The following is a 27,909-nucleotide window of genomic DNA, read 5'->3' on the forward strand; positions in this document are numbered from 1 at the left end:
ATGTTCCTGAGTTGATTGTTTCTTGCTTTCTGGGAAGGGAGGATGAAAAAAACCAGGCTCACCATGCCCCAGAGCCCAGGCCAATTTAGGATAGGAGTGCAGCTTCCTCGTGGAATCTTGGCAGAATCTGGACATCCTGGGGTCCAAACCCTCTTTTGTGGCAAGGAATCAGAGGCACTGTCCCAGTTGGCGTGGGGTTGGGGTGCTCTCAAGCAGCCAGAAAGACCCGGACAAGGTTTCCTGGCCAGGCGCAGTGACTCACGCCTATAATCCCAGCACTTTGGGAGGCCGAGGCAGGTGGATCACTGGAGGTCAGGAGTTCAAGACCAGCCTCGCCAACATAGTGAAACCCTATCTCTACTAAAAATACAAAAAATTAGCCGAGCGTTATGGTGGGCACCTATAATCCCAGCTACCCAAGAGGCTGAGGCAGGAGCATTGCTTGAGCCTGGGAGGTGGAGCTTGCAGTGAGCTGAGATCGCGCCACGGCCCTCCAGCCTGGGCGACAGAGCGAGAATCCGTCTCAAAAAAAAAAAAAAAAAGAAGAAGAAAAAAGAGAACAATTTTTAAATAAAGTAAAACACAGCTGGTCTTTCATTACTCTGCCACTGTCACTTATTTCAACCAGAAAGAACCTCTCTTCCTGGAAAACTCTTATTCACCCGTCAAAATCCAGCTTAAAGTTTACTTCCCTTGACCCACTTTTCTACTACATCTCAGAAAATGAGATCCTCCCTTCACTATGATACTATAGAAGTCAATAAACCTCCAAAGCATTCAACTCAATAAGTCCTAGAGAAATAAGCTGAGAAAGGAATTTGTTCTGGGTAACAAAAGTGGAGCTTTGTCCATTAAAACACATTAAAAGGCTAGAATAAAGAAAAGAATTTGGGAAATAGAATTTGTTTTTCTTTTTCTGTTTCTTGAATAAACTGGCTAGAGCTTATTCAAGAAACAGAAAAAGAAAACAAATTCAATTATCTAAACAACAGAAAGGTGGCTATAAATTCAGATGTAGAATTTTTTTAAAATAAAAGAATATGATGTACAACTCTATGCCAAAATTTTTAAAATCTCAGTGAAATTGAGCTTTCTATAAACATGTAAATTATCAAAATTAATTCAAGGAATAGAGGCACTGAATGAATAACTAAATAATGATGAAATAAACTAAAATACTATGAAAAATAACCTCCAAAAAGGTCAATCCCAAATGGTTTATGGAATCATTTAACCTTCAAAAGTTCAAGAAATAAAGACTTCTAAGGTTTATGGAATCATTAAACTTCAAAAGTTCAAGAAATAGATAAAGATTCCTAAAATAGACGAGAAATTTCCTAATCATTCTATAAACAGTTCAATCCTGGTACAAAACCGGACAATCTACCAAAAAATTTTTAAGACCAAGTTCTCTCTCTCTCTCTTTTTCTGTCTCTCTCTTTGTCTCTCGTAGACAAACACACATACACACACACAGAGCTAAGTAAATAAAACTAGGTTCACTAACTCTTTTTTTTTTTTTTTTTTTTTGAGACAGGGTCTCGCTCTGTTGCCCAGGGTGGAGTGCAATGGTTCAATCGTAGCTCATAGCAGCCTCCACCTCCCGGACTCAAGCAATCCTCCCACATGAGCCTCCCAAGTTAACTGGGACTATGGGCACACACCACCATGCCTGGCTAAGGTTCACAGACTCTTCTCCATAATTCTGAAAACCTAAATGCTCTGGACACACAAAACATTTGGCATAAATTTGGCACCAAAACTAAGTTGGTAACCAACTTCACTAAAAGTGATATCAGCCTATTGAGGACACATTATTTATGACACCTATATGAATATTCATGGATTGTCTCTGCTGAAATATTAATGTGCTTGATTATGAGGTCCTCCTATATAAACCATAAGTCGTGTTAGGTAGTAACACATTATATGCACTCTATTGAATATGTGTGTATTAAAATAATACATGATATATAATTAAATTATTATAATAAAATTAATAATTGGCCGGGCGCGGTGGCTCAAGCCTGTAATCCCAGCACTTTGGGAGGCCGAGACGGGCGGATCACGAGGTCAGGAGATCGAGACCATCCTGGCTAACATGGTGAAACCCCGTCTCTACTAAAAAAAATACAAAAAACTAGCCGGGCGAGGTGGCGGGCGCCTGTAGTCCCAGCTACTCGGGAGGCTGAGGCAGGAGAATGGTGTGAACCCGGGAGGCGGAGCTTGCAGTGAGCTGAGATCCGGCCACTGCACTCCAGCCTGGGCGGCAGAGCGAGACTCCGTCTCAAAAAAAAAAAAAAAAAAAAAAAATAAATAAATAAATAAATAAATAAAATAAAATTAATAATTAATAAAATTAATAAATAATAAAATAATAAACTACATCTGAGTTTATAGCCACCTTTTTGTTGTTTAGATAATTGAATTTCTTTTCTTTTTCTGTTTCTTGAATAGAGTTTATTGAAGACCTTAGAGGTCTATACCAGAAACACATGTACGAATCAATGTAGGTAGCATTGTGTTGGAACTGGCTCAGGATGGGTCACATGGACCAATGGGTAGCATCTCTTCCCAACTTACCCTTAGCGCCATCATCCTGGGTAGCTTGAATCACCCACAGTGCGAGTATTTACACCACTGGAATTGGCAAATGCTACAAATTTGGGACTTTTTTTTTTTCCATTGGCCAGCACCTTCTTGAACACTGGGAAATCTTTTAAGTAAAATTCACTGTCTGTAGGTAAAAGAAAAAAAAACAGTGCCTGTTCATCTCCAAAGAAGTCAAACAGTTGTTAGATAAAATCTCTTTTTTTTTTTTTTGAGATGAAGTCTGTCTCTGGCGTCCAGTCTAGAGTGTAGTGGCACCATCTCGGCTCACAGCAACCTCTACCTTCCGGGTTCAAGCAATTCTCCTGCCTCAACCTCCCAAGTAGCTGGGATTACAGGCGCGCGCGCTACCACGCCTGGCTAATTTTTGTTTTTCTAGTAGAGACAGGGTTTCGCCATGTTGGTCAGGCTGGTCTTGAACTCCTGACCTTCTGATCCGCCCACCTTGGCCTCCCAAAGTGCTGAGATTACAGGCATGAGCCACAGTGCCCAGCTGTTGGTTTGATAAAATCTTTATCCATTTCTGATATAAAAGTTTAGTAAATTAGTAGTGGTGGATATTTTTATTGTCTAATGGGGGCAGTATAGCCCAGGTAAACACAAAGGCTCTGAAGTTCTATTCCCTATGTTTAAATTCTGATTCTTCCACTTTCTGGTTTTTCGTGGGCTCTCTGAGCCTATGCTTTCTCCTATGCATATGTAATAATATCAGTACCTACCTCTGAAGGCTATCTGCAGGAATTAAGTGAAATAATTCCTATAAAGTGGTTAGAAAAATGCCGGACAAATATTAATAGTAAGAACCTAGTAAATGGTAGCTAGTGCTATGAATTGTTAAATATAGGAAAAGATTATATTTTCTTGATAATAAATGGTTCTATCTCAATCACTGCATCATGTTTAACAAGGAGTCTGGGTGCAGTGGCTCACGCCTGTAATCCCAGCACGTTGGGAGGCTGAGGCGGGCAGATTGCTTGAGGTCAGGAGTTCGAGACCAGCCTGGGCAACATGGCGAAATCCTGTCTCTACAAAAAATACAACAATTAGCCAGGAGTGGTGGTGTGTGCCTGTAGTCACAGCTACTTGGGCGGCTGAGGCAGGAGAATTGCTTGAACTCAGGAGATGGAGGTTGCAGTGAGCTGAGATCATGCCACTGCACTCCAGCCTGGGTGATGGATCCACGCTCCGTCTCAAAAAAATAAATAAATAAATAAATAACAAGGGGGTTGGGCATGGTGGCTCATGACTGTAATCCCAGCACTTTGGGAGGCTGAGGTGGGCAGATCTCTTGAGGCCAGGAGTTCGAGACCAGCCTGGCCAACATGGTGAAAAAATACAAAAAATACCCGGGCAGGGTGGTACGTGCCTGTAATCCCAGCTATTTGAGAGGCTGAGGCACAAGAATTGCTTAAAACCAGGGGGTGGAGGTTGCAGTGAGCCAAGGTCGAGCCACTGCACTTCAGCCTGGGCGACAGAGCAAGACTCCGTCTCAAAAAAAAAAAAAAAAAAAAAATTAGCCAGGCATGGTGGCGCATGCCTATGATCCCAGCTACTCGGGAGGCTGGGGCAGGAGAATCACTTGAACCTGGGAGGCGGAGGTTGTAGTGAGCTGAGATCGCTCCATTGCACTCCAGCCTGAAGCCTGAAAGAGAGCCAGACTCTGTTTCAAAAAAAATAAATAAATGATCATCATCATACCGAGTGAACAGATCAGACAAACGAGGCTCAGATGTTAAACAACTTTCCCATATGAGTGGTAAATAGTGGAGCATGGAACGTGGTTGGAAATAAACTGGACAGGTTCCTGATTGTACAAGCTTCCGTTCCAGCTGCAGAGAGAGAACAATGAATAAATCCCGGTAACAATGAATAAAGTCAAAAAGTGTCGTGAGAATAGAATAAAGAAAGGAGCAGGGTCGGGGGCATGCGGAGGGAGGCCTGCCTGAGGTGACTTGTGACTTGTGACTTGAAGTCTAGGGAATGAGAAGGGGCACCCATGAAGATCCGGGAAGCAGAGGGGGCCTGGAAGACAGAATGCTGAGCAGAGGGCACAGCGTGTGCAAAGTCCCGGGGGCTGGAGAGAGGTCTGTCTGAAGGACAAAAAGGCAGCCTGTATGTTCGATTTGTTGGGAGGAAGATACAAAGCAGCGTTCATAACTTCGTAGTCCTGGGCCTGGCACCCAGCCCACACTGACTAACTGCCACAATTGTTATAACTTCATTCTAAGAGGTGGGCCCCTCTATAGCTGCCCCCGGGGGGCTGAGCTTTTGGAAGTCCCCTAGCCTTCGGATGTGACCATGGAACAAGCAATGTCTGCCGTGGGAACCTCTCCCAAGTCTGGCTCAGGAAAGCCTGGGAAGGTCCCAACCAGTCAGCGAGTCATTCTTCCTCACGTCCTCAAACACAGCCCTGGGGTCACCCACACCTACCTTCCAGGAAGAGGACTGGAGATTCAGCACCCCTCCCATTCTCCTAAGACCTCTGTCAGATGACAGCTGACTGCTTTTTCTTTCTTTTTTTTTTTTTTTTTTTTTTAACACAATAGTCACGTTGGAGAATGGAACAACTGAAAAAAAAAAGTGCTCAAAAGTCATTTTTATCCAAAATATTTGCATGTATTGACTACATATTTTATGCACACTGCAATGACTGCTGCTCAAGGCAGGGTTCTTAAGAAACTCACGGGCCAGGAGCGGTAGCTCACCGCCGTAATTCCAGCACTTTGGGAGGCCCAGGCGGGTGGATCACTTGAGGTCAGGAGTTCAAGACTAGCCTGACCAACATGATGATATCCCGTCTCTACTAAAAATACAAAAATTAGCCAGGCGTGGTGGTGCGCACCTGTAATCCCAGCCACTAGGGAGGCTGAGGTGGGAGGATCGCTTGAGGTGGGGAGGCAGAGGCTGCAGTGAGCTGAGATCAGGTCACTGCACTCCAGCCTGGGCAACAGAATGAGACCCTGTCTCAAAAAAAAGAAAAAGAAAGAAACTGAGACCATTTATATTTTAATAGATGTTTGTGCCAACCGGGGTAGAAACCCCTGAATGGTGGAGCGAAGGCATTTAAACTGAACTCCCCACTATGGGAAGCACCACAAGACCCAAGCCCCTGGTTATGAGATTGGGGAAGGGCTATTCTGGTTGACCTGAAAATATGAGTGCAATTTTCTCTGATTTTGTTAGGGAGTGGAATCTGCCTCTCAGACCTTGAATCTGGGCTGGTTTTGTGATTTTGTGAATTGGTTTGACTGGTAGAACCTGGTGTTGTATGAATGACAGCCTGGGAGATAGGAAAGGAATGTCGGGGAGGGAGAGATGCAGAGAGACGGAGATGGATAGATAGAATTATAGATAGATGGATGCATAGGTAGATGATGATAGATGAATAGATAGATGATAGATAGATAGATAGATAGATAGATAGATAGATAGATAGATAGATAGATGATAGATATAGATAGATGATAGATATATGATAGATAGATATAGATATATGATAGATAGATAGATAGATAGATAGATAGATGATAGATATAGATAGATGATAGATATATGATAGATAGATATAGATATATGATAGATAGATATAGATATATGATAGATAGATAGATAGATAGATGATAGATATAGATAGATGATAGATATAGATAGATGATAGATATATGATAGATAGATATAGATATATGATAGATAGATATAGATATATGATAGATAGATATAGATATATGATAGATAGATAGATAGATAGATAGATGATAGATATAGATAGATGATAGATATAGATAGATGATAGATATATGATAGATAGATATAGATATATGATAGATAGATATAGATATATGATAGATAGATATAGATATATGATAGATAGATAGATAGATATAGATAGATGATAGATATAGATAGATGATAGATATATGATAGATAGATATAGATATATGATAGATAGATAGATAGATAGATAGATAGATAGATAGATAGATAGTGGCTCAGGCCTGTCATCCTAGCACTTTGGGAGGCTAAGGTGGGAGAATCCCTGCAGTCCAGGAGTTTGAGACCAGTCTGGGCCACATAGTGAGAACCTGTCCCTACAAAAAAAAAATTAGTTGTGTGTGGTGGTACACATCTATGATCTCAGCTACTTGAGAGGCTGAGCTGGGAGGATAACTTGAGCTTGAAAGGTTAAGGCTGCACTACGCTATGATGGCACCACTGCACTCAGCCTGGGTAACAGAGCAAGACCTTGTCTCAAAAGAAAAAAAATAGATACATACCACATAGATAGATACATAGATAGAGTCATAAGTGGACGGATGGATGGATGGATGGATGGATGGATGGATGGACGGACGGATGGGTTAGAGTCATAGGTAGATGGATGGATGGATGGATGGATGGATTGATGGACGGATGGATGGACGGACGGGTGGGTTAGAGTCATAGGTAGATGATGGATGGATGGATGGATGGATGGATGGATGGATGGATGGACGGACGGACGGGTGGGTTAGAGTCATAGGTAGATGGATGGATGGATGGATGGATGGATGGATGGATGGATGGATGGACGGACGGGTGGGTTAGAGTCATAGGTAGATGGATGGATGGATGGATGGATGGATGGATGGATGGATTGATGGACGGATGGATGGACGGACGGGTGGGTTAGAGTCATAGGTAGATGGATGGATGGATGGATGGATGGATGGATGGATGGATGGATGGACGGATGGATGGATGGACGGACGGGTGGGTTAGAGTCATAGGTAGATGGATGGATGGATGGATGGATGGATGGATGGATGGATGGACGGATGGATGGATGGACGGACGGGTGGGTTAGAGTCATAGGTAGATGGATGGATGGATGGATGGATGGATGATGGATGGATGGACGGACGGATGGGATGGACGGACGGGTGGGTTAGAGTCATAGGTAGATGGATGGATGGATGGATGGATGGATGGATGGATGGATGGACGGACGGGTGGGTTAGAGTCATAGGTAGATGGATGGATGGATGGATGGATGGATGGATGGATGGATGGACGGATGGGTTAGAGTCATAGGTAGATGGATGGATGGATGGATGGATGGATGGATGGATGGATGGATGGATGGATGGACGGACGGATGGGTTAGAGTCATAGGTAGATGGATGGATGGATGGATGGATGGATGGATGGATGGATGGACGGATGGATGGACGGATGGACGGATGGATGGATGGATGATGTATTAGTCCATTCTCATATTGCTATAAAGAAATACCTGAGAGTGGGTAATTTATAAAGAAAAGAGGTTTAACTGACTCACAGTTCTACAGGCTGTACAGGAAGCAGGGTGCTGGCTTCTGGGGAAGCCTCAGGGAACTTACAACCATGGCAGAAGGTGAAGAAGGAGCAGGCACGTCTTACATGGCAGGAACAGGAGCAAGAGAGTGAGGGAAGGAGAGAGGTGTCAAACACTTTTAAATGACAGGATCTCACGAGATCTCACTCACTATCACAAGAATAGCACAAAGGAGATGGTGCTAAAGCCAGAGGTCCCCAACCTTTTTGGTACCAGGGACCAGTTTCATGGAAGACAGTGGAAGGTGGTGGTTTTGGGATGATTCAAGAACATTGCATTTATTTTGCACTATGATGCACTGTTATTATGTTATTACTACATTGTAATATATAATGAAATTATTATACAACTAGGCCAGACCCAAGGCGGCTCACGCCTGTAATCCCAGCACTGTGGGAGGCTGAGGCGGGCAGATCTCTTGAGGCCAAGAGTGTGAGACTAACCTGGCCAACATGGTGAAACAAATACAAAAATTAGCCTGGCACAGTGGCACAAGCCTGCAGTCCTAGCTACCCAGGAGTCTGAGGTGGGAGAATCACTTGAACCCTGGAGGCGGAGGTTGCCATGAGCTGAGATGGTGCCACGGCACTCCAGCCTGGGTGACGGAGTGAGACCCTGTCTCAAAAATAAATATATAAATAAAATAAAGACAATTCAGAAAACAAAACGGGGGAGGTAAGGAGGGGAGCAGAGAGATAGAGAGAGGCAAAGTCCCTTGAGGGGGTACTGTTTGAGCAGACTAAATTAAGGATAAAGAACCAGATGTGCCCCCAGGATGACATCCACACACCTGTCCGGATGACCCAAACACAGGTTCTCAGCCCCCACTGCCCATTGCCCACCTGGGATTCCTGAGCCCTCTCCTGCTGACACCTGGCAGGGTGCTGAGCCCATAAGCGCATCGGAAGAGAGGCGCCCATGGCCATGACCCCTTGCCCACCCGCTAGACACCCTGCCTTTCCTCTGGGGTTCCCAGATGCCCTGGCACAGTGCTACCTGGAGGAAAAGGAAGAGCGTCAGCTGGGGACAGCGTCTGCCTTGCCAGCCCAGCTGCTGGGGTGGGAGACCTCCTTCCCAGCCCTCTCCCTTCCAGGGCAACCAGAGGAGCAGCTGGCAAGTTCCAGCCTCAGGAAATGCAAATAGATGAATGGAGGGAAGTGAACAGGGACACTACACCCACAGACTGGTGGGAATTGAGGCTGCCAGTCAAAAGTGCTGACCCTGGAGCCTGTCCCAGACCCTGTCCGCTGGGGAGCCAGGCTGAGAGCTGGGTGGCAGTCTTGCTCCCCATCCACCCATATCTACACAAAGTCTGGCTCATTTTGCCTCTCAAATTTCCCTCCAGAGTCACACACTTTTCTCTCTCCTGTGCCCAGGCCTCTGTCCTATCTTCCTGAATGACAGCATTGCCACTTTGCCAGCTTCCAGGATTATACCCTCTATCCATTCCTTCCATGCCCAGTTAGAGAGAGCTCTCTGAAACAAAGAGCAGACTTTGCCTCCCCTCTGCATAAAACCTCCCATGTCTCCCCCATTGGCTTAGGGATAAAACTGAAAGCTATGCCACTGGACCCAGACACAATGGCCTCTGTCTCCAGCTTCCTCCACTATAGCCACTTTTCCTCTTGGTTCTCCTTGTCGTGGATGGGAGCAATCACCTGTGGCCCTGTGCTTGTCCCAGGTCCCTCACATCCTTCAGGTATCTGCTGGGCCCTGCTTCCTGAGGAAGCCTCCCTGGACTTCCCAGTCTGGGGCTCAGGGACTGCTTACCTGGGCTCTGATGATCACACCTGCCATATTGCTTTGTGCTTACTGAATAATGCAGTGTGGGAAGGGAACTGCTGGGGCATGGCCCTGTGTCCCCTGATGAGTCTTTTGCAGGTGCCAGTGGTAGGCAGAGGTTGTCCACTACACCATCCGCATGAGTCCAGGTCACTGGCAGAGACAGGCAGGGTTAGCAATACGGTTGCCCAGCCCTCGGCCAATGTGCCTAACACAGATTCCCAGAGGCTGTCTCTCTCAACATGCTGTTAACAAAGCAGATGTTCCAAGAGGTTCTGCACGCTGCAGCCTCTGGGGGACAGTGTGTCACAGAGCCTTGCCTCACTGAGTCTCAGCTTCCTCATCTACAGAACGGGGCCGACAGGGCCAACAGGGCCTTCCTCCCTGGATGGTTGTGAAGACTGCATGAGATTAAATAAACTACATAGAAAGTGCTCAGAGAGGGGTGACCCCTCTTTTATGATTCATAACCAGCGCCAGAAGTCACGCCAGGGCACGTCTTGCCATTGGAAGTACGTAAAGTCATGGCGCTGTGCTTCTGTGGACATCTCGTTATGAGAATGTTCAGTTCTTGGGTTATATTAAGATGCGGTTTTCCTGTTGAAGCCTCTAAAGTCCCTTGTGGTTTCTCTGGGGTCCAACAGCCTGAATGAGAAAAAGAAAGAGCCCAGCCTGCTGCCCCACCACATGTTACTAGGAGAATTGGGGAACCAGCACCTGTGGACACAGAGGCTACCACAGAGTCCCTGAATTGGCTCGCTGCATTTAACATAAATATATAAGACACCCAGGTTCCTATATTTGGTCTGCCAACCCTATTTCTGAGTCCACAAGTGTGCTAGGCACTCTCACTTGTCTGAATAAGTAACATCTCCTGCACATATATAGATCTATTTTTCTTTTTCTTTTCTTTTCTTTTTTTTTGAGACAGGATCTCACTCTATTGTCCAGGCTGGAGTGCAGTGATGCAATCATAGCTCACTGCAGCCTCCACCTCCCAGACTTGAAGGATCCTCCCACCTCAGTTTCCTGAGTAGCTAGGTGAACAGGTGGGCACCACCATGCCTGGCTACTTTCCAAATATTTCGTAGAGACAGGATCTTGCTATGTTGCCCAGGCTGATCTTGAACTCCCGGGCTGAAGTGATTCTCCTACCTCAGCCTCCCAAAGTGCTGGGATTATAAGCATAAGCCACTGTGCCCAGCCTAATTAGCTAATCTAAGCTTTTTGCCTACACACACAGACACACACACACACACACACACAGGGAGAGAGAGAGAGAGAGAGAGAGAACTGAAAGAGGACCAAAAGAAGAATAAAGAAGAATAGTCCAGCCAGGTGCGGTGGCTCATGCCTGTAATCCCAGCACTTTGAGAGGCCGAGGCTGGATGATCACTTGAGGTCAGGAGTTCGAGACCAGCCTGGCCAACATGGCGAAACCCCGTCTCTACTAAAAACACAAAAATTAGCCGGGCACGGTGGCATGTGCCTGTAATTCCAGCTACTCAGGAAGCTGAGGCAGGAGGATCACTTGAACCAGGGAGGCAGAGGTTGCAGTGAGCCAGGATCGTGCCACTGCACTGCAGCCTGAGTGACAGATGGAGACTCTGTCACAAAAAAAGGAAAGAAAAGAAAAAAGGAACCGTTAAAATGTTTCTTACAACGCTAAATATACATTTGCCATAGGACTCAGAAATTCTATTCCTATGTATTTTACCAAGATACATGAAAGCATATTCACATTGAAGCCTTGACATAAATGTTTATAGTGATATTATTCAAAATTGCCAAGAAAAGATACAATTTGGCTGGGCACGGTGGCTCATGCCTGTAATCCCAACACTTTGGGAGGCCAAGGCGGGAGGATCATGAGGTCAAGAGATTGAGACCATCCTGGCCAACATGGTAAAACTCCGTTTCTAAAAATACAAAAATTAACTGGGCGTGGTGGCACGCACTTGTAGTCCCAGCTATTCGGGAGGCTGAGGCAGGAGAATCGCTTGAATCTGGGAGGCGGAGGTTGCAGTGAGCCGAGATTGTGCCGCTGCTGGGAGACTCCTTCTCAAACTAAAAAAAAAGAAAGAAAGAAAGAAAAAGAAATGCCACTTGGGGTGGCCACCTGTTTTCCAGCTACTCAGGAGGCTGAGGTGGGAAGATCGCTTAAGCCTGAGAGGTTGGGGTTATAGTGAGCTGAAAATGTGCTATTGCACTCCAGCCTGGGTGATAGAGGGGGACCCTGTCCCCCGCCCCCCAAAAAAAAGAAGAAAGAAAAGAAAAAATACAATATTAGATATCATATAGACAGATTAAGCCTATAGAATTTCAGAAATAAATTTTCTAATTTCCAATATAATTTCAACTGTAGTAAGATGATAATCAGATACATTCCTTTTTGTGGTTGCTATTGCCACACTCTTAGATATGAAATAAACAGCTCCCTATTATTGAAATTCACACTGTCTAGGCTTCTGGGAACTATATTTTCATCATTCTTTGGCTCTTGGCTGTGCTTTTCCGAGACATGCCTGTGCACATCCTTTCTTTTCCTTTTTTTTTTTTTTTTTTGAGGCCTAGCTCTGTTGCCCAGGCTGGAGTGCAATGGCGTGATCTCAGCTCACTGATGGAACCTCTGCCTCCCAGGTTCAAGTGATTCTCCTGCCTCAGCCTCCCAAGGAGCTGGGACTACAGGTGCCCACCACCTGCCCAGCTAATTTTTGTATTTTTAGTAGAGACAGGGTTTCGCCATGTTGGCCAGGATGGTCTCGAACTCCTGACCTGAAGTGATCCGCCTGCCTCAGGCTCCCAAAGTGCTGGGATTATAGGCATGGGCCACCATGCCCGGCACCACATTCTGTCTTAATTTGCTATTTCTATTGTGTCTTTTTCTTATCAATGGGTGAAACCTCTTTGTATATAAAGGTACTAACTCTTCTCAGACAACCATTTCATCTTTATTTATTGCTTTTGTGTATATTTCCCTGATAATTTATAAAATTATTCTGTTAGTTATATTTAATGTATTTTTATTGTAAGATTTTTAACAGATGTTTATGTAGGTTTGTTTGTTCATTTGTTTGTTTGTTTGTTTTGAGACAGGATCTTGCTCTGTCACCCAGGCTGGAGTGTGGTAGTGAGATCTCAGCTCACTGCAACCTCTGCCTCCAGGGTTCAAGCGATTCTCCTGCCTCAGCCTTCTGAGTAGCTGCGATTATAGGTGCACGCCAACACACCCGGTTAATTTTTGTATTTTTCATAGAGACAAGGTTTCTGCATGTTGGCCAGGCTGGTCTCTAACTCCTGGCCTCAAGTGATCCACCTGCCTCAGCCTCACCAAGTGCTGGGATTACAGGCATCAGCCACCGTGCCCTGCCACGTTTATATAGATTTTTATGTATTAAGTATTTCTGCATTTTCATTCATAGCTTCTGGGTTTTCTTAGTTACACACACACACACATCCACACACACCAATTTCAAAAAAAAAAAGCATGTTTTCAAGCCTCAATTGTAAAAATAGCCCTGTAGATTCCTTCTGTGATCTGTATTGCTTTATTTTTCACATTTCGTCTTTAACCCGTCTGAAATTATGTTGTTTTCTACAGCACAGGAATATTTCACTCTGCCACGTCTCTGTCAAAAGTGGGAGAAAAGGCCAGGTGTGGGTGGCTCACATTTGTAATCCCAGCACTTTGCGAGGCCGAGGAGGAAGCATCACTTGAGGCCGGGAGTTTGAGACCAGCCTGGGCAACCTAGTGAGACTACTCCTTTATAAGAAAAAAATAAACGTGGTAGAAGGAAGGGTAAACCCGTGTCTCACACCCCATAGCCCTCACTAACTCAGGCAGCTGCCTGGCCCCTGTAAGCCTTCTGGCTTTCCACAATGGTCAGTTTATTTTTTTCTGTTTTGCTTTCTGTGGTCATTCTGGCCAGAGGAGAAGCCACGGGGAAGTGCTGCCTCCACGTGGCCATCTCCATGATAGCAGCAACGGCTGGAAGAAAAAGGCTTTTTTTTTTTTTTCTTTTTGAGATGGAGTCTCGTTCTGTCACCGGGCTGGATTGCAGTGGTTCGATCTTGGCTCACTGCAATCTCTGGCTCCCGGGTTCAAGTGATTCTCCTGCCTCAGCCTCCCGAGAAGCTGAGACTACAGGCATGCACCACCATGCCTGGCTAATTTTTGTATTTTTGGTAGAGACGGGGTTTCACCATATTGGTCAGGCTGGTCTTGAACTCCTGACCTCAAGATCCGCCCACCTCGGCCTCTCAGGGTGCTAGGATTACAGGCACCGCACCTAGCCAAAGGCATCTATTAAAGGTGAAAGCAAAATGGGTTCACAGGCCCTTGCTTAAAACCCTCTGGGGGTGGCTGACGCCTGTAATTCCAGCATTTTGGGAGGCCGAGGTGGGAGGATCACTAGAGCCCAGGAGTTTGAGATCAGCCTGCACAATATAGCGAGACCCTGTCTCTACAAACAATAAAATAAGGCCGGGCAGGGAGGCTCATGCCTGTAATCCCAGCATTTTGAGAAACAAAGGCAGGTGGATCACCTGAGGCCAGGAGTTCAAAACCAGCCTGACCAACATGGTGAAACCCCGTCCCCACTAAAAATACAAAAAAACAAAACAAAACAAAAAAATTAGCCACGTATGGTGGCACATGCCTGTAATCCCAACTACTTGGGAGGCTGAGGCAGGAGAATCTCTTGAACCCAGGAAGCAGAGGTTGCAGTGAGCCAAGACTGAGCCATTGCACTCCAGACTGGGCAATAGGGTGAAACTCTGTCTCAAAAAGACAAAAAGAAAATAAAATAGCAGGGTGCGGCCTTGTATGCCTGCGGCCGCAGCTACTCCACAGGATGAGGAGGGAGGCTGCCTTGAACTTGGGAAGTCGAGGCTGCAGTGAGCTATGATCACACCATTGTACTCCAGCCTGAGTGACAGAATGGAACCCTGTCTGTCAGAAAACAAGAACAAAAACTTTATTTATAAAAATAAGTATTGGGTTAAACTTGGCCTAAAGGTTATAGTTTGCTGACCTATGTTCTATTGCATGTATTCTGCTGGACGTGGTGGCTCATACCTGCAATCTCAGCATTTTGGGAGGCCGAGGCAGGTGGATCACTTGAGGCCAGGAGTTTGAGATCAGCCTGGCCAACATGGTGAAACCCCGTCCCTACTAAAAATACAAAAAAAAAAAAAAAAAAAAAAAAAAAAAAATTATCCAGGTGTGGTGGCACACGCCTATAATCCCCAGTTACTCGGGTGGCTGAGGCAGGAGAATTGCTTGAACCCGGGATGCGGAGGTTGCAGTGCAGTGAGCCAAGATCTCGCCACTGCACTCCAGCGTGGGAGATAGAGTGAGACTCCGTCTCAGAAACAAACAACACCACTAAAAAAAATAAATAAATAAGAAAAGAAAGAAAGAAAAACAAACAAACAAAAAAATCTAGCCAGGAGTGGTGGCTCATGCCTGTAATCCCAGCACTTTGGGAGGCCGAGGTGGGTGGATCACCTGATGTCAGGAGTTCGAGACCATTCTGACCAACATGGTGAAACCCTGTCTCTACTCAAAATACAAAATTAGCTAGGCGTGGTGGCAGGTGCCTGTAATCCCAGCTACTTGGGAGGCTGAGGCAGGAGAATCGCTTGAACCCAGGAGGTGGAGGTTGCAGTGAGCAGAGATCGCACCATTGCGTCCCAGCCTGAGCAACAACAGCGAAACTCTGTCTCAAAAAAAAAAAAAAAACGGTTAAAATAGGCTGGGTGCAGTGGCTAACGCCTGTAATCCCAACACTTTGGGAGGCTCAGATGGGAGGATTGCTTGAGTCTAGGAGTTTAAGACCAGCCTGGGCAACATAATGAGATCCCTTCTGTGCAAAAAGATTAAAAATTACCCAGGCATGATTGCACGCACCTGTAGTCCCAGCTACTAATCCTACTGAGGCAGGAGGATTGTTTGAGTCTGGGACATTGAGGCTACAGTGAGCTGTGATTGCACCACTGCACTCCAGTCCGGGTGACAAAGACCCTGTCTCAAAAACAAACAAACAAACAAAACAAACGAACACAAAGGGTTAAAATATAGAATTGAATCACATCTTTTGCAGCAATATGAATGGAACTGTAGGCCGTTATCATCTTAAGTGAAACAGTTCAGAAATGGAAAGTCAAATACCACATGTTCTCACTTATACGTGGGAGTTGAATAATGCGTATGCGCGGTCAGAGTGTGGAATTTCAGACAGTGCAGACTCGGAAGGGGTAAAGGAGGATGGGTGGGAAGGAGTAAGGGATGAGAAATGACTTAATGGGTACAATGGACATTACTTGGATGATGGTTACACTAATGCCCAGCCTTTCTGCTGTGCAATCTATCCATGTAATAAAATTGCCTTTATACTCCTTAAATGTATACACATTTTTAAAATCATCTTTTAAATTAAAAAAAAAATGGTTAAGGCCAGGCATGGTGACTCACGCCTGTAATCCGAGCACTTTGGGGGGCCAAGGCGGGCAGATCTCTTGAGGTCAGGAGTTCGAGACCAGTCTGGCCAACAGGATGAAACCCCATCTCTACTAAAAATACAAAACATTAGCCAGGTGTCGTGGCAGGTGCCTGTAATCCCAGCTACTCAGGAGGCTGAGGCAGGAGAATTGCTTGAACCTGGGAGGCGAGGGTTACGGTGAGCCGAGATCCTGCCACTGCACTCCATGCACTCCAGCCTGGGCGGCAGAGCGAGAATCCATCTCAAAAAAAAAAAAAAAAAGGTAAAAGGGTAAATTTTATGTTGTGTGTCTTTTCCCACCAACACAAGCAGTAAAGGGTAGAGCAGGTGGCGGCCCTCTCTGCAGGCTGGACAGGGTGGTGGAAGGGAAGGAAGGGAGCCAGGTGTGCACAGCCGAGGGGTGGCCTCTGCATTCAGCCTCCAGGAGGCCAGTGTCAGGTGTCCAGGGGGCAGTGGGGACAGAGTCCAGAGTTCAGAGAATGGGGAAGCGTAGACAGGAAGTGTGGACGGCACTCCCAAACAGCACAGAATATTTCTTTATTTTATTTTTTTTTTTTTGAGACGGAGTCTCGCTCTGTGGCCCAGGCTGGAGTGCAGTGGCACGATCTCGACTCACTGCAAGCTCCGCCTCCCGGGTTTACGCCATTCTCCTGCCTCAGCCTCCCGAGTAGCTGGGACTACAGGTGCCTGCCACCTCGCCCGGCTAGTTTTTTGTATTTTTTAGTAGAGACGGGGTTTCACCGTGTTAGCCAGGATGGTCTCAACCTCCTGACCTTGTGATCCGCCCATCTCAGCCTCCCAAAGTGCTGGGATTACAGGCTTGAGCCACTGCGCCCGGCCCAACACAGAATATTTCTACCACACAGAAATATTTCACTCTGCCATGTCTCTATCAAAAGTGGGAGAAAAGGGCAGGTGCGGTGGCTCCCATTTTTAATCCCAGCACTTGGGGTCCTATGACAGTCTCCTCCAGCCTGGCTCCGGCCACGCCTGCTTCCTCCTGTTCCTCAAACACCCTAAGCTCAGTCTTGCCTCCAAGCCTTTGCCCTGGCAGTTTCTACCACCCAGAATAACTTTCTCCTAGATTTTTTTTTTTTTTTCCTTTCTTGAGACCGGGTCTCACTCTATCACCCAGGTTGGAGTGCAGTAGCGCGATCTCGGCTCACTGCAGCCTCTGCCTCCTGGGTTCAAGTGATTCTTCTGCCTCAGCCTCCCTAATAGCTGGAATTACAGGTGGATGCCACCACACACGGCTAATTTTTGTATTTTTAGAAGAGATGGGGTTTCCCCATGTTGGCCAGCCTGGTCTCGAATTCCTGATCTCATGTGATCTGCCCGCCTCGGCCTCCCAAAGTGCTGGGATTACAGGTGTGAGCCACCACACCCGGCTAGACATTGATTTATATGCCTGACTTCTTCTGAGCTTACAGACCTCAGCTCAAACGGCCTTCCCTGACCTTCCTGGCTAAAGCGTCAACCTCCCCCACCCACTCTGTCGCATCACTCTGTTTACTTCCTGCTGCAGCAATTCACAGGACCTGAATTTATCTCCTAGGTGTGTTTCCTGATTCACGGTTTGCCTCCCCCGGCTGGAGCTCCTGCAGGGCAGGGGTTTGTGTGTCTTGTTCACCTGCCACAGTGCCTGGCATACAGTAGGTGCTTGATAAATGCATGTTGCCTGAAAGAAATAATCAGTTGGTTACAGAATGGGTGTGTGCAAATCTGTGTATGTCTGTGTCCCCCTGTGTCCTGTGTGTGTCTGTGTGTCTCGTTGCTGTGATTCTCTGGACGGTCCCACGTGTGTCCCTGGGGACAAGTGTGGAGCTATGGGTCAGTGAGTGAGTGTGAGGGCTTTCCGGGTCTGTGTGTTTGTGACTTTGAGGAGTCCTGTGGCAACCAGTGTGCAAGTCAGTGTCTCCAGAGGTGTTCTCAGAGGTGGCCAGCATCTGCTCCTTTCTGTTGTTGTTTTGTTTTTGTCTGTTGTTTGAGGCAGAGTCTCGCTCTGTTGCCCAGGCTGGAGTGCAGTGGCACGATCTTGACTCACTGCAACCTCCGCCTCCCGGGTTCAAGCCGTTCTCCTGCCTCGGCCTCCCAGGTAGCTGGGATTACAGGCACATGCCACCACACCCGGCTAATTTTTATATTTTTAGTAGAAACGGGTTTTCCCCATGTTGGCCAGGCTGGTCTCGAACTCCTGATGTCAGGTGATCCTCCCAAAGTGCTGGGATTACAGGTGTGCACCTGTAATCCCAGCACCTGGCCAGCAGCATCTGCTCGTGTGTGTGTGTGTGTTCTGTGTGACTGTGATTGTGAGTCCACGTGTGTGTCGGGGGTGTTTGGGGTGTGTGTGTGTGTGTGTCTGCATGACCATTCTGAGCGTCCACATGACATTGCATGATCCGGTGTGAAGTTGTGCCCATGAGCACACGTGTGTGTGTTTGCATCTCCTTGTGTGTCCTCTGGGTGTGCACTTGAGCTTCATGTTTCCAGGAACCTGCAGCCCTGTTGTGCAGGGCTGTTGTGCTGTTGTGCACGTGTATGTGTCTCGTGTTCTCTGTGTGTGTGGGGGGCTCCTACATGTAGGTGTGCACATTTGTACCTGCCTCTGTGAGTCCCTGTGCCTATATGTGACCGTGTGTGAGGTGTGATTGTGTGGTATCCCAAGACCGTCTGTGTGCGCTGCTGTGCAGGAGTGTGCCAGTAAATGTTGAACCTCTCCAGTGGAGAGCACTGATTTACAGCATTGCCAGTTCTCATGGTGTAAATACTCTCACCACAGCCAATTTCGAATGACGCCACTGAACAGTGAGTCAGAAAGAGATGGGCAGCAGCACCCATTATATCATATTTCTACCAAACAGGTTCCGTAGATAAAAGCAACATCAAAAGCATAGATTGTGAGGCCAGGTGTGATGGCTCACACCTGTAACCCCAGCACTTCCGGAAACCAAGGTGGGCGAATCCTCTGAGGTTAGGAGTTCGAGACCGGCCTGGCCAACATAGTGAAACCCCATCTCTACTAAAAATACAAAAAAATTATCCTGGTGTGGTGGTGGGCGACTGTAATCCCAGCTACCTGGGAGGCTGAGGCAGGAAAATCGCTTGAACTCAGGAGGCGGAGGTTGCAGTGAGCCGAGATAGCACCATTGTACTCCAGCCTGAGCAACAGAACAAGACTCTATCTCAAAAAAAAAAAAAAAAAAAAGAAAAGAAAAGAAAAAAGGAAAAGGAAAAAAAGCACAGATTATGGAAAATGCAACAAAAATAATGTTAAAGTGATTAAATGTGGTAAAATAGGCATAGCATAACATTTACCATTTTAACCTTCTTTTAAAAAAAATGGGATTTCACTCTGTCATCCAGGCTGGAGTACGGTGGCACAATCATAGCTCACTGCAGCTTTGAACACCTGGGCTCTAGTGATCCTCCCGCCTCAGCCTCTGTAGCAGCTGGGACTGCAGGCAGGCACCACCACATCTGGCTAATTTTTTATTTTTTTGTAGAGTACCCACTCCAGTGACAGGCTGAAGCCAGCTCAAAAGCCAAGTTTTGTGGGGCATCATGGCTCATGCCTGTAATCCCAGCACTGTGGGAGGCCAAGGTGGGAGGATTGTTTGAGCCCACGAGTTCAAGACCAGACTGGGCAACATAGTAAAATCCCTGTCTCTACCAAAAAAAAAAAAAAAAAAAAAAAAATTAGGCTGGGCGCAGTGGCTTACACCTCTAATCCCAGCACTTTGGGAGGCCAAGGCGGGTGGACTGCTTGAGCCCAGGAGTTCGAGACCAGCCTGGGCAATATGGTGAGACCCTGTCTCTACTAAAAATACAAACCAAAAAAAAAAAAAAAAAAAATTGCCAGGCATGGTGATGTGTCCCTGTGGTCCCAGCTACTCAGGAGACGGAGGTGGGGGGATCACTTGAGCCCAGGAGACAGAGGTTGCAATGAACCAAAATCGGCCCCACTGCACTTCAGCCTGGATGACAGAGTGAGAGCCTGCCTCAAAAGAAAAATTATATATAATAATTATATATAAATTATATGAAGTCTATATATAATTTATGCATCATTATATATAAAGTATATACAAATTATACATAAATTATCTATAAACAAAAAACTTAGCCAGGCATGGTGGCATGTGCCTGTAATCCCAACTACTCAGGAGGCTGAAGCCGAAGGATCACTTGAGCCCAAGAGATTGAGGCTGCAGTGAGCTCTGATTTCTACACTGCACTCCAGACTGGATGACAGAATGAGACCCTATCTCTAAAAATAAAATAAACGTTGTGTTTTTTTTTTTTTAAGCCAAATTTGAGCATTTCCTGTCAACTCCACGCTTGATGTCATGATTGGTAGGTGAAATCAGCCATGCCGGGAGTATTTACACCAGGAGAATTGGCAATGGCTACAAATCGAAGAGGTGTTGTTAAACATTACCAGCACACAGTGTTGTTCCACCAGTTTCCAGGTACCCATGTAACAATGTAACTGTGTGTTTCTGTCTCTCTGTGTGTACCCACCATGCTGGGGTTCATCTGGGTGCCTGAGTCTCTACAGATACACATGACTTGCATGTCGCTGTATGTTGCTGTCTATACACCCATGTGCCTGGGTGAGGCCCCCACACCCTGTTCCTCTCCAGCAGTTGGTTCCACAGGAAGCTGCTGGGTGTGGGTTGAGGATGCTGGGCCTCCCCCCAGCTCCCCACGCCTCCTCCTCAAGACACCTGCATGCACAGGGCTGAGGGGTGGGAGCAGGGCTCTGTTCCTCTAGAACCCCCATCCTCTGTACTCTTCTTAGGCCCCTAGATTGGCCTGCAGCTGGGAGCAGAGTGGCGAGCATGCAGGCAGGCAGTTGAAAAAGAGGAAGTCGAGGTGCTGTTGGGCCACTCTGTGGTTATCCGAGGCTCTACCCTTGGGCCAGATCGAAACCCTGGCCGTAGGTCATGGGGGCTGCAGGAGCTGGTAGCCGGGCTGGGTGCCTGCAGGTCGAAGAACCGAGCTCCATCTGGTGAGTACATATCCTGGGAAGTGGAGAGAGATGCACCCATTGGGACAGAGTGGTAGTGGGGTCTGGGAAGTCTCGGGGGACAGCGGGCAGACAGACATCACTGCCTGTCTCCTCCTTGCAGTCAACTTGCTTCCTGAGTGAGTGGGGGAAGCTGTTTGACCCTTGCGTTCTTTGTGCAGAGATCTGTGGTCATAAGAGGTCACCCCAGGGGACGGGGATCCGTGAGGGGCCACTAGGTAAGAAAGGGAGGTGGAGGCCAGGCGCGGTGGCTCACACCTGTAATCCTAGCACTTTGGGAGGCCGAGGAGGGTGGATCACTTGAGGTCAAGAGTTGGAGACCAGCCCGGCCAACATGGTGAAACCCCGTCTCTACTAAAAATATAAAAATTAGCCAGGCATGGTGGCGGGCGGCTGTAATCCCAGCTACTCAGGAGGCTGAGGCAGGAGAATGGCTTGAATCCGGGAGGCCAAGGTTGAAGTGAGTCTCTCAGTCTCAAAAGAAAGAAAAGAAAAGAAAACGCAAGGCCAAGAAAGGAGGATAGAGCCCCTTGTAGCCAAGGCCCTCCCACATGGCGACAGGAGACAGAATGAATGGGGGAGCTGTGGCAAAGGCTCAGGTGCCCTTTGCATCTTAAACTGCAGATTCCGGGGCACCCCATGAACCTCCCTGATGCAGATTCTGAATCCACTGTCAAAACAAACTCACACTTAAGGCTGATGGCTGAGAACCGGCCCTGAGAAAGGTCTTGTCCTGATCTGAGATCATTCAGAGTGCACGACCCTCCACCCAGGCAGCCTTCCTCCAGGTGGAGGTTCTGGGTTCTCCCCCTTGGGAGACATCCCCTGGCTCCTCTCGTGGCCACCTCTTAGGGGGCCTCCCGCACCACCGCCTGCCTGGGACCGGGAGGGGTAGGAGAGGAAGGCTGCGGTTTGTGCCGGGCACACCCAGTCTGTTGTTTCCTGCCAGCCCCCAGTGCTGCAGGGCGGGCTTCAGGCACCCTGAGGTCTAGGAAGGTGGCCCCAGAACCAGGAGGGAGTGAATCTAGCTAGAGTGGACGGCTGGGGCAGAGAGGACGGAGCCGGTGAGTGACTCTGGGGGCTGATGCTCCAAGGCCAGGTCACCTGCAGTTCTAAGAAAAGAACCTGATAACCAAAAGAGGTCGGAAAGGGTTACCCTCATAATGAGCCACGTTTCAACTCCCTTGCTGTGACTGGGAGTCACTCTGGGAGGGCTTCCTGGTGGAGGCGGCCTTTTCACTATGCTGTGAAGAACCAGTAGATGCCAACTGCAAACACGTTGGTGCTTCTAGCCTGGGCTGTCTCCATGCCTCCCTGGCCATCCCCCAGCCCGTGACAGGGATGGGCATATGCTGATGGTCAATACTGTTGTAGATGATATGGTGACTGTGTTGGACAGCTGGGCGTTCAAATCCCAGTTCCCTGTCCTCTTTGTGGCCTTGGGCAAATGAATTAACTGCTCTGAGCTTTCGTTTGCTCATCTGTTAAAAGTCGTTATGAGTTTTTGGGGTGTGTGTGTGTGTGTGTGTGTGTGTGTGTGTGTGTGTGTGTGTGTTGGAGACACAGTCTTGCTCTGTCACCCAGGCTGGAGTGCATTGGTGCAATCTCGGCTCACTGCAACCTCCACCTCCCGGGTTTAAGCAATTCTCCTGCCTCAGCCTCCCAAGTAGCTGGGATTACAGGCACACGCCACCACGCCCAGCTAAGTTTTGTATTTTTAGTAGAGACAGGGTTTCACCATATTAGCTAAACTGGTCTTGAACTCCTAACCTCAGGTGATCCTCCTGCCTTGGGCTCCCAAAGGGGTGGGATTACAGGCATGAGCCACCTCGCTCAGCCTGTTAGGAAGTTTTGTCTGTGAGATCTTAGTGCAGTGTCTGGCTCGTAACAGATCAGAAAACATTGTCAGCCTCACCTACACCTTCATACTCTGACCTTGTCACTAAGCCTTCCTTCCTGAGCAGTCCCCACCATCTTCTGAAATGTTCTGTATCATACCCATGGTGGATCTCAATCTGTAAGCAAGTGTGCTAGAGTGGACTTCTTGAGGATCCCATCCACCCATCCCCGTGTCATATGCTACTGTATTCTCTCTCTCTCTCTCTCTTTTTTTTTTTTTTTTTTTTGAGACAGAGTGAGACAGAGTCGCCCAGGCTGGAGTGTGGTGGCACAGTCTCGGCTCTCTGCAACCTCCACATCCTGGGTTCAAGCAATGCTCCTCCCTCAGCATCCCGAGTAGCTGGGATTATAAGTGTACCACCACACCTGGCTAATTTTTGTAGTTTTAATAGAGACAGGGTTTCACCATGTTACCCAGGCTGGTCTTGAATTCCTGACCTCAGGTGATCCACCTGCCTTGGCCTCCCAAAGTGCTGGGATTACAGATATAAGCCACTGCACCTGGCCTGTTGTATTTTTAATTCTAACATCTTTATCTCCTGTAGGGTTGCTGTTATTGTCTGTTTTTCTTCTTGTTTTTTGGTATGAGGCTCTGTCTTCTAGTATGCCTGGTAGTCTTTGATTAAATGCCAGGCCTTGTTTGTGAAAAACAATAGGGATCATTTGTGTCTCTTTATGGTGCCATTCTCCTTCATAGAGGGTTTACTTTTGCTTTGGGCAGGCAGTTAGAGAAAGGAAAGATCACTTTAATCTGATTATGACCTACGCTGACTTGAAGATGGATTTTGCTCTTGGTGAGGGCTAGTCTATGTCTGGTCCCTCCTTGCTCCTAGGGTATAGTCTTTTAGGAGTCTCAATCACCTCCTCTTTGTGGACCCTGAATTCCAATGTTTATTTCCCCAATGTAAGATTGCTAAGAGCTACATTCAGCTTCTCAGGCTTTTTCTGGTCTGCCTCCCACTCACTCAAGAACTGTGCTCAAATCAACAACTTGTTTGTGAGAGAAAAGCATTGCCTCATTATGTCCTTCTCACTTTCCTAGGTTTCCTTTTTTTTTTTTTTGAGATGGAGTCTTGCTATGTCATCCAAGCTGGAGTGCAGTGGCATGATCTTGGCTCATCACCTCTGCTTCCCAGGTTCAAGTGATTCTCCTGCCTCAGCCTCCCAAGTAGCTGGGATTACAGGCACCCACCACCATGCCCGGCTAATTTTGTATTTTTAGTAGAGACAGGGTTTCACCATGTTGGCCAGGCTGGTCTTGAATTCCTGACCTCAGGTGATTTGCCTGCCTTGGCCTCCCGAAGTGCTGGAATTACAGATGTGAACCACTGCGTCCAGCCCCAAGGTTTCCTTTCTTTCCAGGGCCGTGATTCTTCCAAATCTGACTGCCAGTGCCTTCCAAGCAAGGGTGATTTTTTACTCTTTCAATTTTGTCCAGCTTTTCTATTTGTTCTTGGTGGGAGGATAAATCTGCAATAAGCTAGCCTGCCATCATTAGAAACAGATATTCCAGCTGGGTGCAGTGGCTCACGCCTGTAATCTCAGCACTTTGTGAGGCCGAGGCAGTTGGATCACCTGAGGTCAGGAGTTCGAGACCAGCCAGGCCAATATGGTGAAGCCCCATCTCTACTAAGAATACAAAAAATTAGCCAGGCGTGGTGGCGGGTGCCTGTAACCCCAGCTACTGAGAGGCAGAGGCAGGAGAATCACTTGAACCCGGGAGGCAGAGGTTGCAGTGAGCTGAGATTGCACCATTGCCTTCCGGCCTGGGCAACAAAAGTGAAACTCCATCTCAAAAAAAAAAAAAAAAAAAGAAAGAAAGAAAGAAAGAAAGAAAGAAAGAAAGAGAGAGAGAGAGAGAGAGAGAGAGAAAGAAAGAAAGAAAGAAAGAAAGAAAGAAAGAAAGAAAGAAAGAAAGAAAGAAAGAAAGAAAAGAAAGAGAAATAGATACCCTGTTGTATTTTTAAAAGGGACACTTAGCTGGGTGCAGTGGCTCACACCTGTAATCCCAGCACTTTGGGAGGCCAAGGTGGGAGGATCACCTGAGGTTAGGAGTTCAAGACCTGCCTCTACTAAAAATACAAAAATTAGCTGGGCATGGTGGTGCATGCCTGTGATCCCAGCTACTCGGGAGGCTGAGGCAGAAGAATCGCTTGAATCCGGGAGTCGGAGGTTGGAGGTTGCTGTGAGCTGAGATCGCGCCACTGAACTCTAGCCTGGGTGACAGAGTGAGACTCTGTCTAAAAAAAATAAAAATAATAAAAAAAGAGATAGAGAAGGAAAAAGAAAAGAAATAGATACCCCTGTTGTATGTTTAAAGTGAGATTTGGCTGGTGCTATGGCTCACGTCTGTAATCCCAACACTTTGGAAGGGTGGAAGTCACTTGAAGTTCGGAGTTTGAGACCAGCCTAGGCAACGTAGAAGACCCCATCCCTACAAAAAAATTAAAAGCAAAAAAATAGCCAAGTGTGATAGCATGCACGTATATTCCCAGCTACTCAGGAGCCTGAGGCAAGAGGATTGCTTGAGCCAAGGGGTTCGAGGCTGCAGTGAGCTATAGATCACACTACTCCAGCCTGGGTAACAGAGTGAGATCCCGTCTCAAAAATAAAAGTTAAAAAATAACAGACCGGGAGCGGTGGCTCATGCCTGTTATCCCAGCACTTTGGGAAGCTGATTTGGAGCTGGGGGTGATTTGGGGCTGGGAAGTAATGTAAAGGATTGGGGGACTGCAGGAGAGAGTCACACAGCAAGTATGTGCTGGAGGAGCTGGGATTTGAAGCCAGGATTTGAAGCAGGGATTTTTCAGACACAAGGAGTGAAGATGCTGATAAAGGAGCTTCTACCACCAGGGGGCAGCACCTGCACGAATGAGCACTCGTTGACACATGCACCATACCCCACACTTGGGTACAGAGAGAAAGGTGGTGTGGCTCATGCCTGTAATCCCAGCACTTTGGGAGGCCGCGGCAGGAGGATCGCTTGCACTCAGGAGTTTTGAGACCAGCCTGGGCAACATAGTGAGACCCCAGCTCTACAAAAAAAAAAAAAAAACTTAGCCAGTGTGGTGGCACACACCTATAGTCCTAGCTACTCAGGAGGCTGAGGCCGGAGGATCCCTTGAGCCCAGGAGTTGGAGGCTGCAGTGAGCTGTGATCACACCATTGCACTCCAGCCTGAGTGACAGAGCAAGACCCCATCTCAAAACAAACAAACAAACAAACAAAAAACAGAAACAGATGAAGACACAAATATGTAGAAACACAGAAACCCAGGCAGACACCAAAACCACCTCACAGATACTAGAAACAGATCTCCCCAAGACACAGATGAGTCATGCAGGTGGATCTGACCCCACAGATACAAATGGGCATTCTCAGTCTCTCTCTCTCTCTCTCTCTCTCACACACACACACACAAACACAACCACAGAGACACTTTTAAAACTATCTAGATAATCAAATACACCCCACATTGACAAGTTAATATTCAGAACTAACCCTGAAACGTGTTCTCTAAACATGTAAATGCATCATCAAACCCACCGAGACGATGGCACGCACACACACACAAACACTCAGACATCCACGCACACCCAGGCTCCCCATAGGACCCACGCTGTACTTGTATTTCCCTAAGATTGTCTTGTCCAGCCAGGGTAAGAGACCTGTAGGACTGGGTTTAAGGGACAGAGGGTGCTAAAGGGCTTGGCTTTCCCTCAAACCAGGGGTCCCTGGGCCCCTGTGCTGGAAACCCCAGCCCCCCTGCTGAAGCCCCAGGCTTCTATCAGCTGATGCATCTGGCAGACCTTGGAGGCAGTCTCCGCCCCTCTTACTGGCAGCTCCATCCTGGCAGGGATTCCCAGCCCAGCTCACACTCGAGCTCTCACACGCACACACGCACGGCCCCCATGGCTGACTCGGTGCTCAACCACTCCTGGCCAGCCTTCTCCAAGCTGTGGCTGAAGCGGTGGGCCTTCAAGAGAGGTAAGCAGCTGGCAGTGACCAGCGGGAGCCATCCACCCAGGCGGGGATCCCAGGACGGCCTGCCCGCCATCCCCCTTCGAGCTTTTTCTTGGCCAGGGTACAGACTCCGCTGGCACCGGCCCTGGATTCCATGACCCCTGATTCTCCGGGGCCCCCTGGAATTATCACAGACTTGTGGGGTCCCTCTTGTTTCAGAGGCAATGTCTCCCAAGACTCGGCCAGGAACTTGTCTCAGGCGGTAAATTTGTAGAAAGAAAGTCCGCCCTCTTAACTCAGCCGCTGAACTCCTCAGGGGCAGTCCAGTGATTTCCTGGGGGTCCTAGATACGGTTGGTTTCTGGCCCAGCTGCAGGACAGGAGGCTCAGGGCAGAAACTAAAACAGGGGGATTAGAGGCTCTCAGGCACACACCTCACTCAAACACACACACATACACACATCGACTGGTGCCCTCTCTCTCAACCCCCAGGGTCCCCAGGCCTCAGATGACCTCTTTGGGGACTGGTAACAGCCTTTATTAAATCATCAAAGGTCTGAGTGAACTGTTGTTGCAAAGAGAGACACTTCTTTATTTATTTGTTTATTTATTTTGAGACCGAGTCTCACTCGGTCACCAAGGCTGGAGTGCAATGGCGTGATCTCAGCTCACTGCTGCAACCTCTGCCTCCCAGGTTCAAGTGCTTCTCCTGCCTCAGCCTTTCGAGTAGCTGGAATTACAGGTGCCCCCCACCACACCCGGCTAATTTTT

At 47.5% G+C, this 27,909-nt stretch overlaps 1 protein-coding gene and 1 long non-coding RNA gene across 6 annotated transcripts in view; one reads left to right on the forward strand and one right to left on the reverse strand.

The window, feature by feature from the left end:
• Nucleotides 1-9,818, reverse strand: part of LOC115899283 — a 35,228-nt gene extending 25,410 nt beyond the window's left edge. Inside the window, exons 1-3 of the long non-coding RNA XR_004059029.1 lie at nucleotides 9,734-9,818; nucleotides 4,309-4,439; nucleotides 2,584-2,737 (exon numbers count right to left, since the gene is read on the reverse strand). This is a non-coding gene — a long non-coding RNA (uncharacterized LOC115899283). The remainder of the gene's footprint in view (nucleotides 1-2,583; nucleotides 2,738-4,308; nucleotides 4,440-9,733) is intronic.
• A 10,749-nt stretch (nucleotides 9,819-20,567) lies between these two features.
• The window catches only part of ARHGEF18 (Rho/Rac guanine nucleotide exchange factor 18), a 130,170-nt gene continuing 122,828 nt past the window's right edge, over nucleotides 20,568-27,909 (forward strand). For 3 of the 5 annotated variants that reach the window (XM_030936241.1, XM_030936242.1, XM_030936243.1), the window contains exon 1: nucleotides 20,568-20,717. In XM_030936241.1, the coding sequence (XP_030792101.1) occupies nucleotides 20,618-20,717 (100 nt within the window). In that variant the 5' untranslated portion in view covers nucleotides 20,568-20,617. Of the gene's footprint in view, nucleotides 20,718-20,940; nucleotides 21,260-22,210; nucleotides 22,342-27,909 lie in introns of those variants that run through there. The other 2 variants (XM_010385094.2, XM_030936244.1) reach the window with 2 other exon arrangements.

Source organism: Rhinopithecus roxellana, chromosome 8, assembly GCF_007565055.1.
Source record: "Rhinopithecus roxellana isolate Shanxi Qingling chromosome 8, ASM756505v1, whole genome shotgun sequence".
NCBI lineage: Eukaryota > Metazoa > Chordata > Mammalia > Primates > Cercopithecidae > Rhinopithecus > Rhinopithecus roxellana.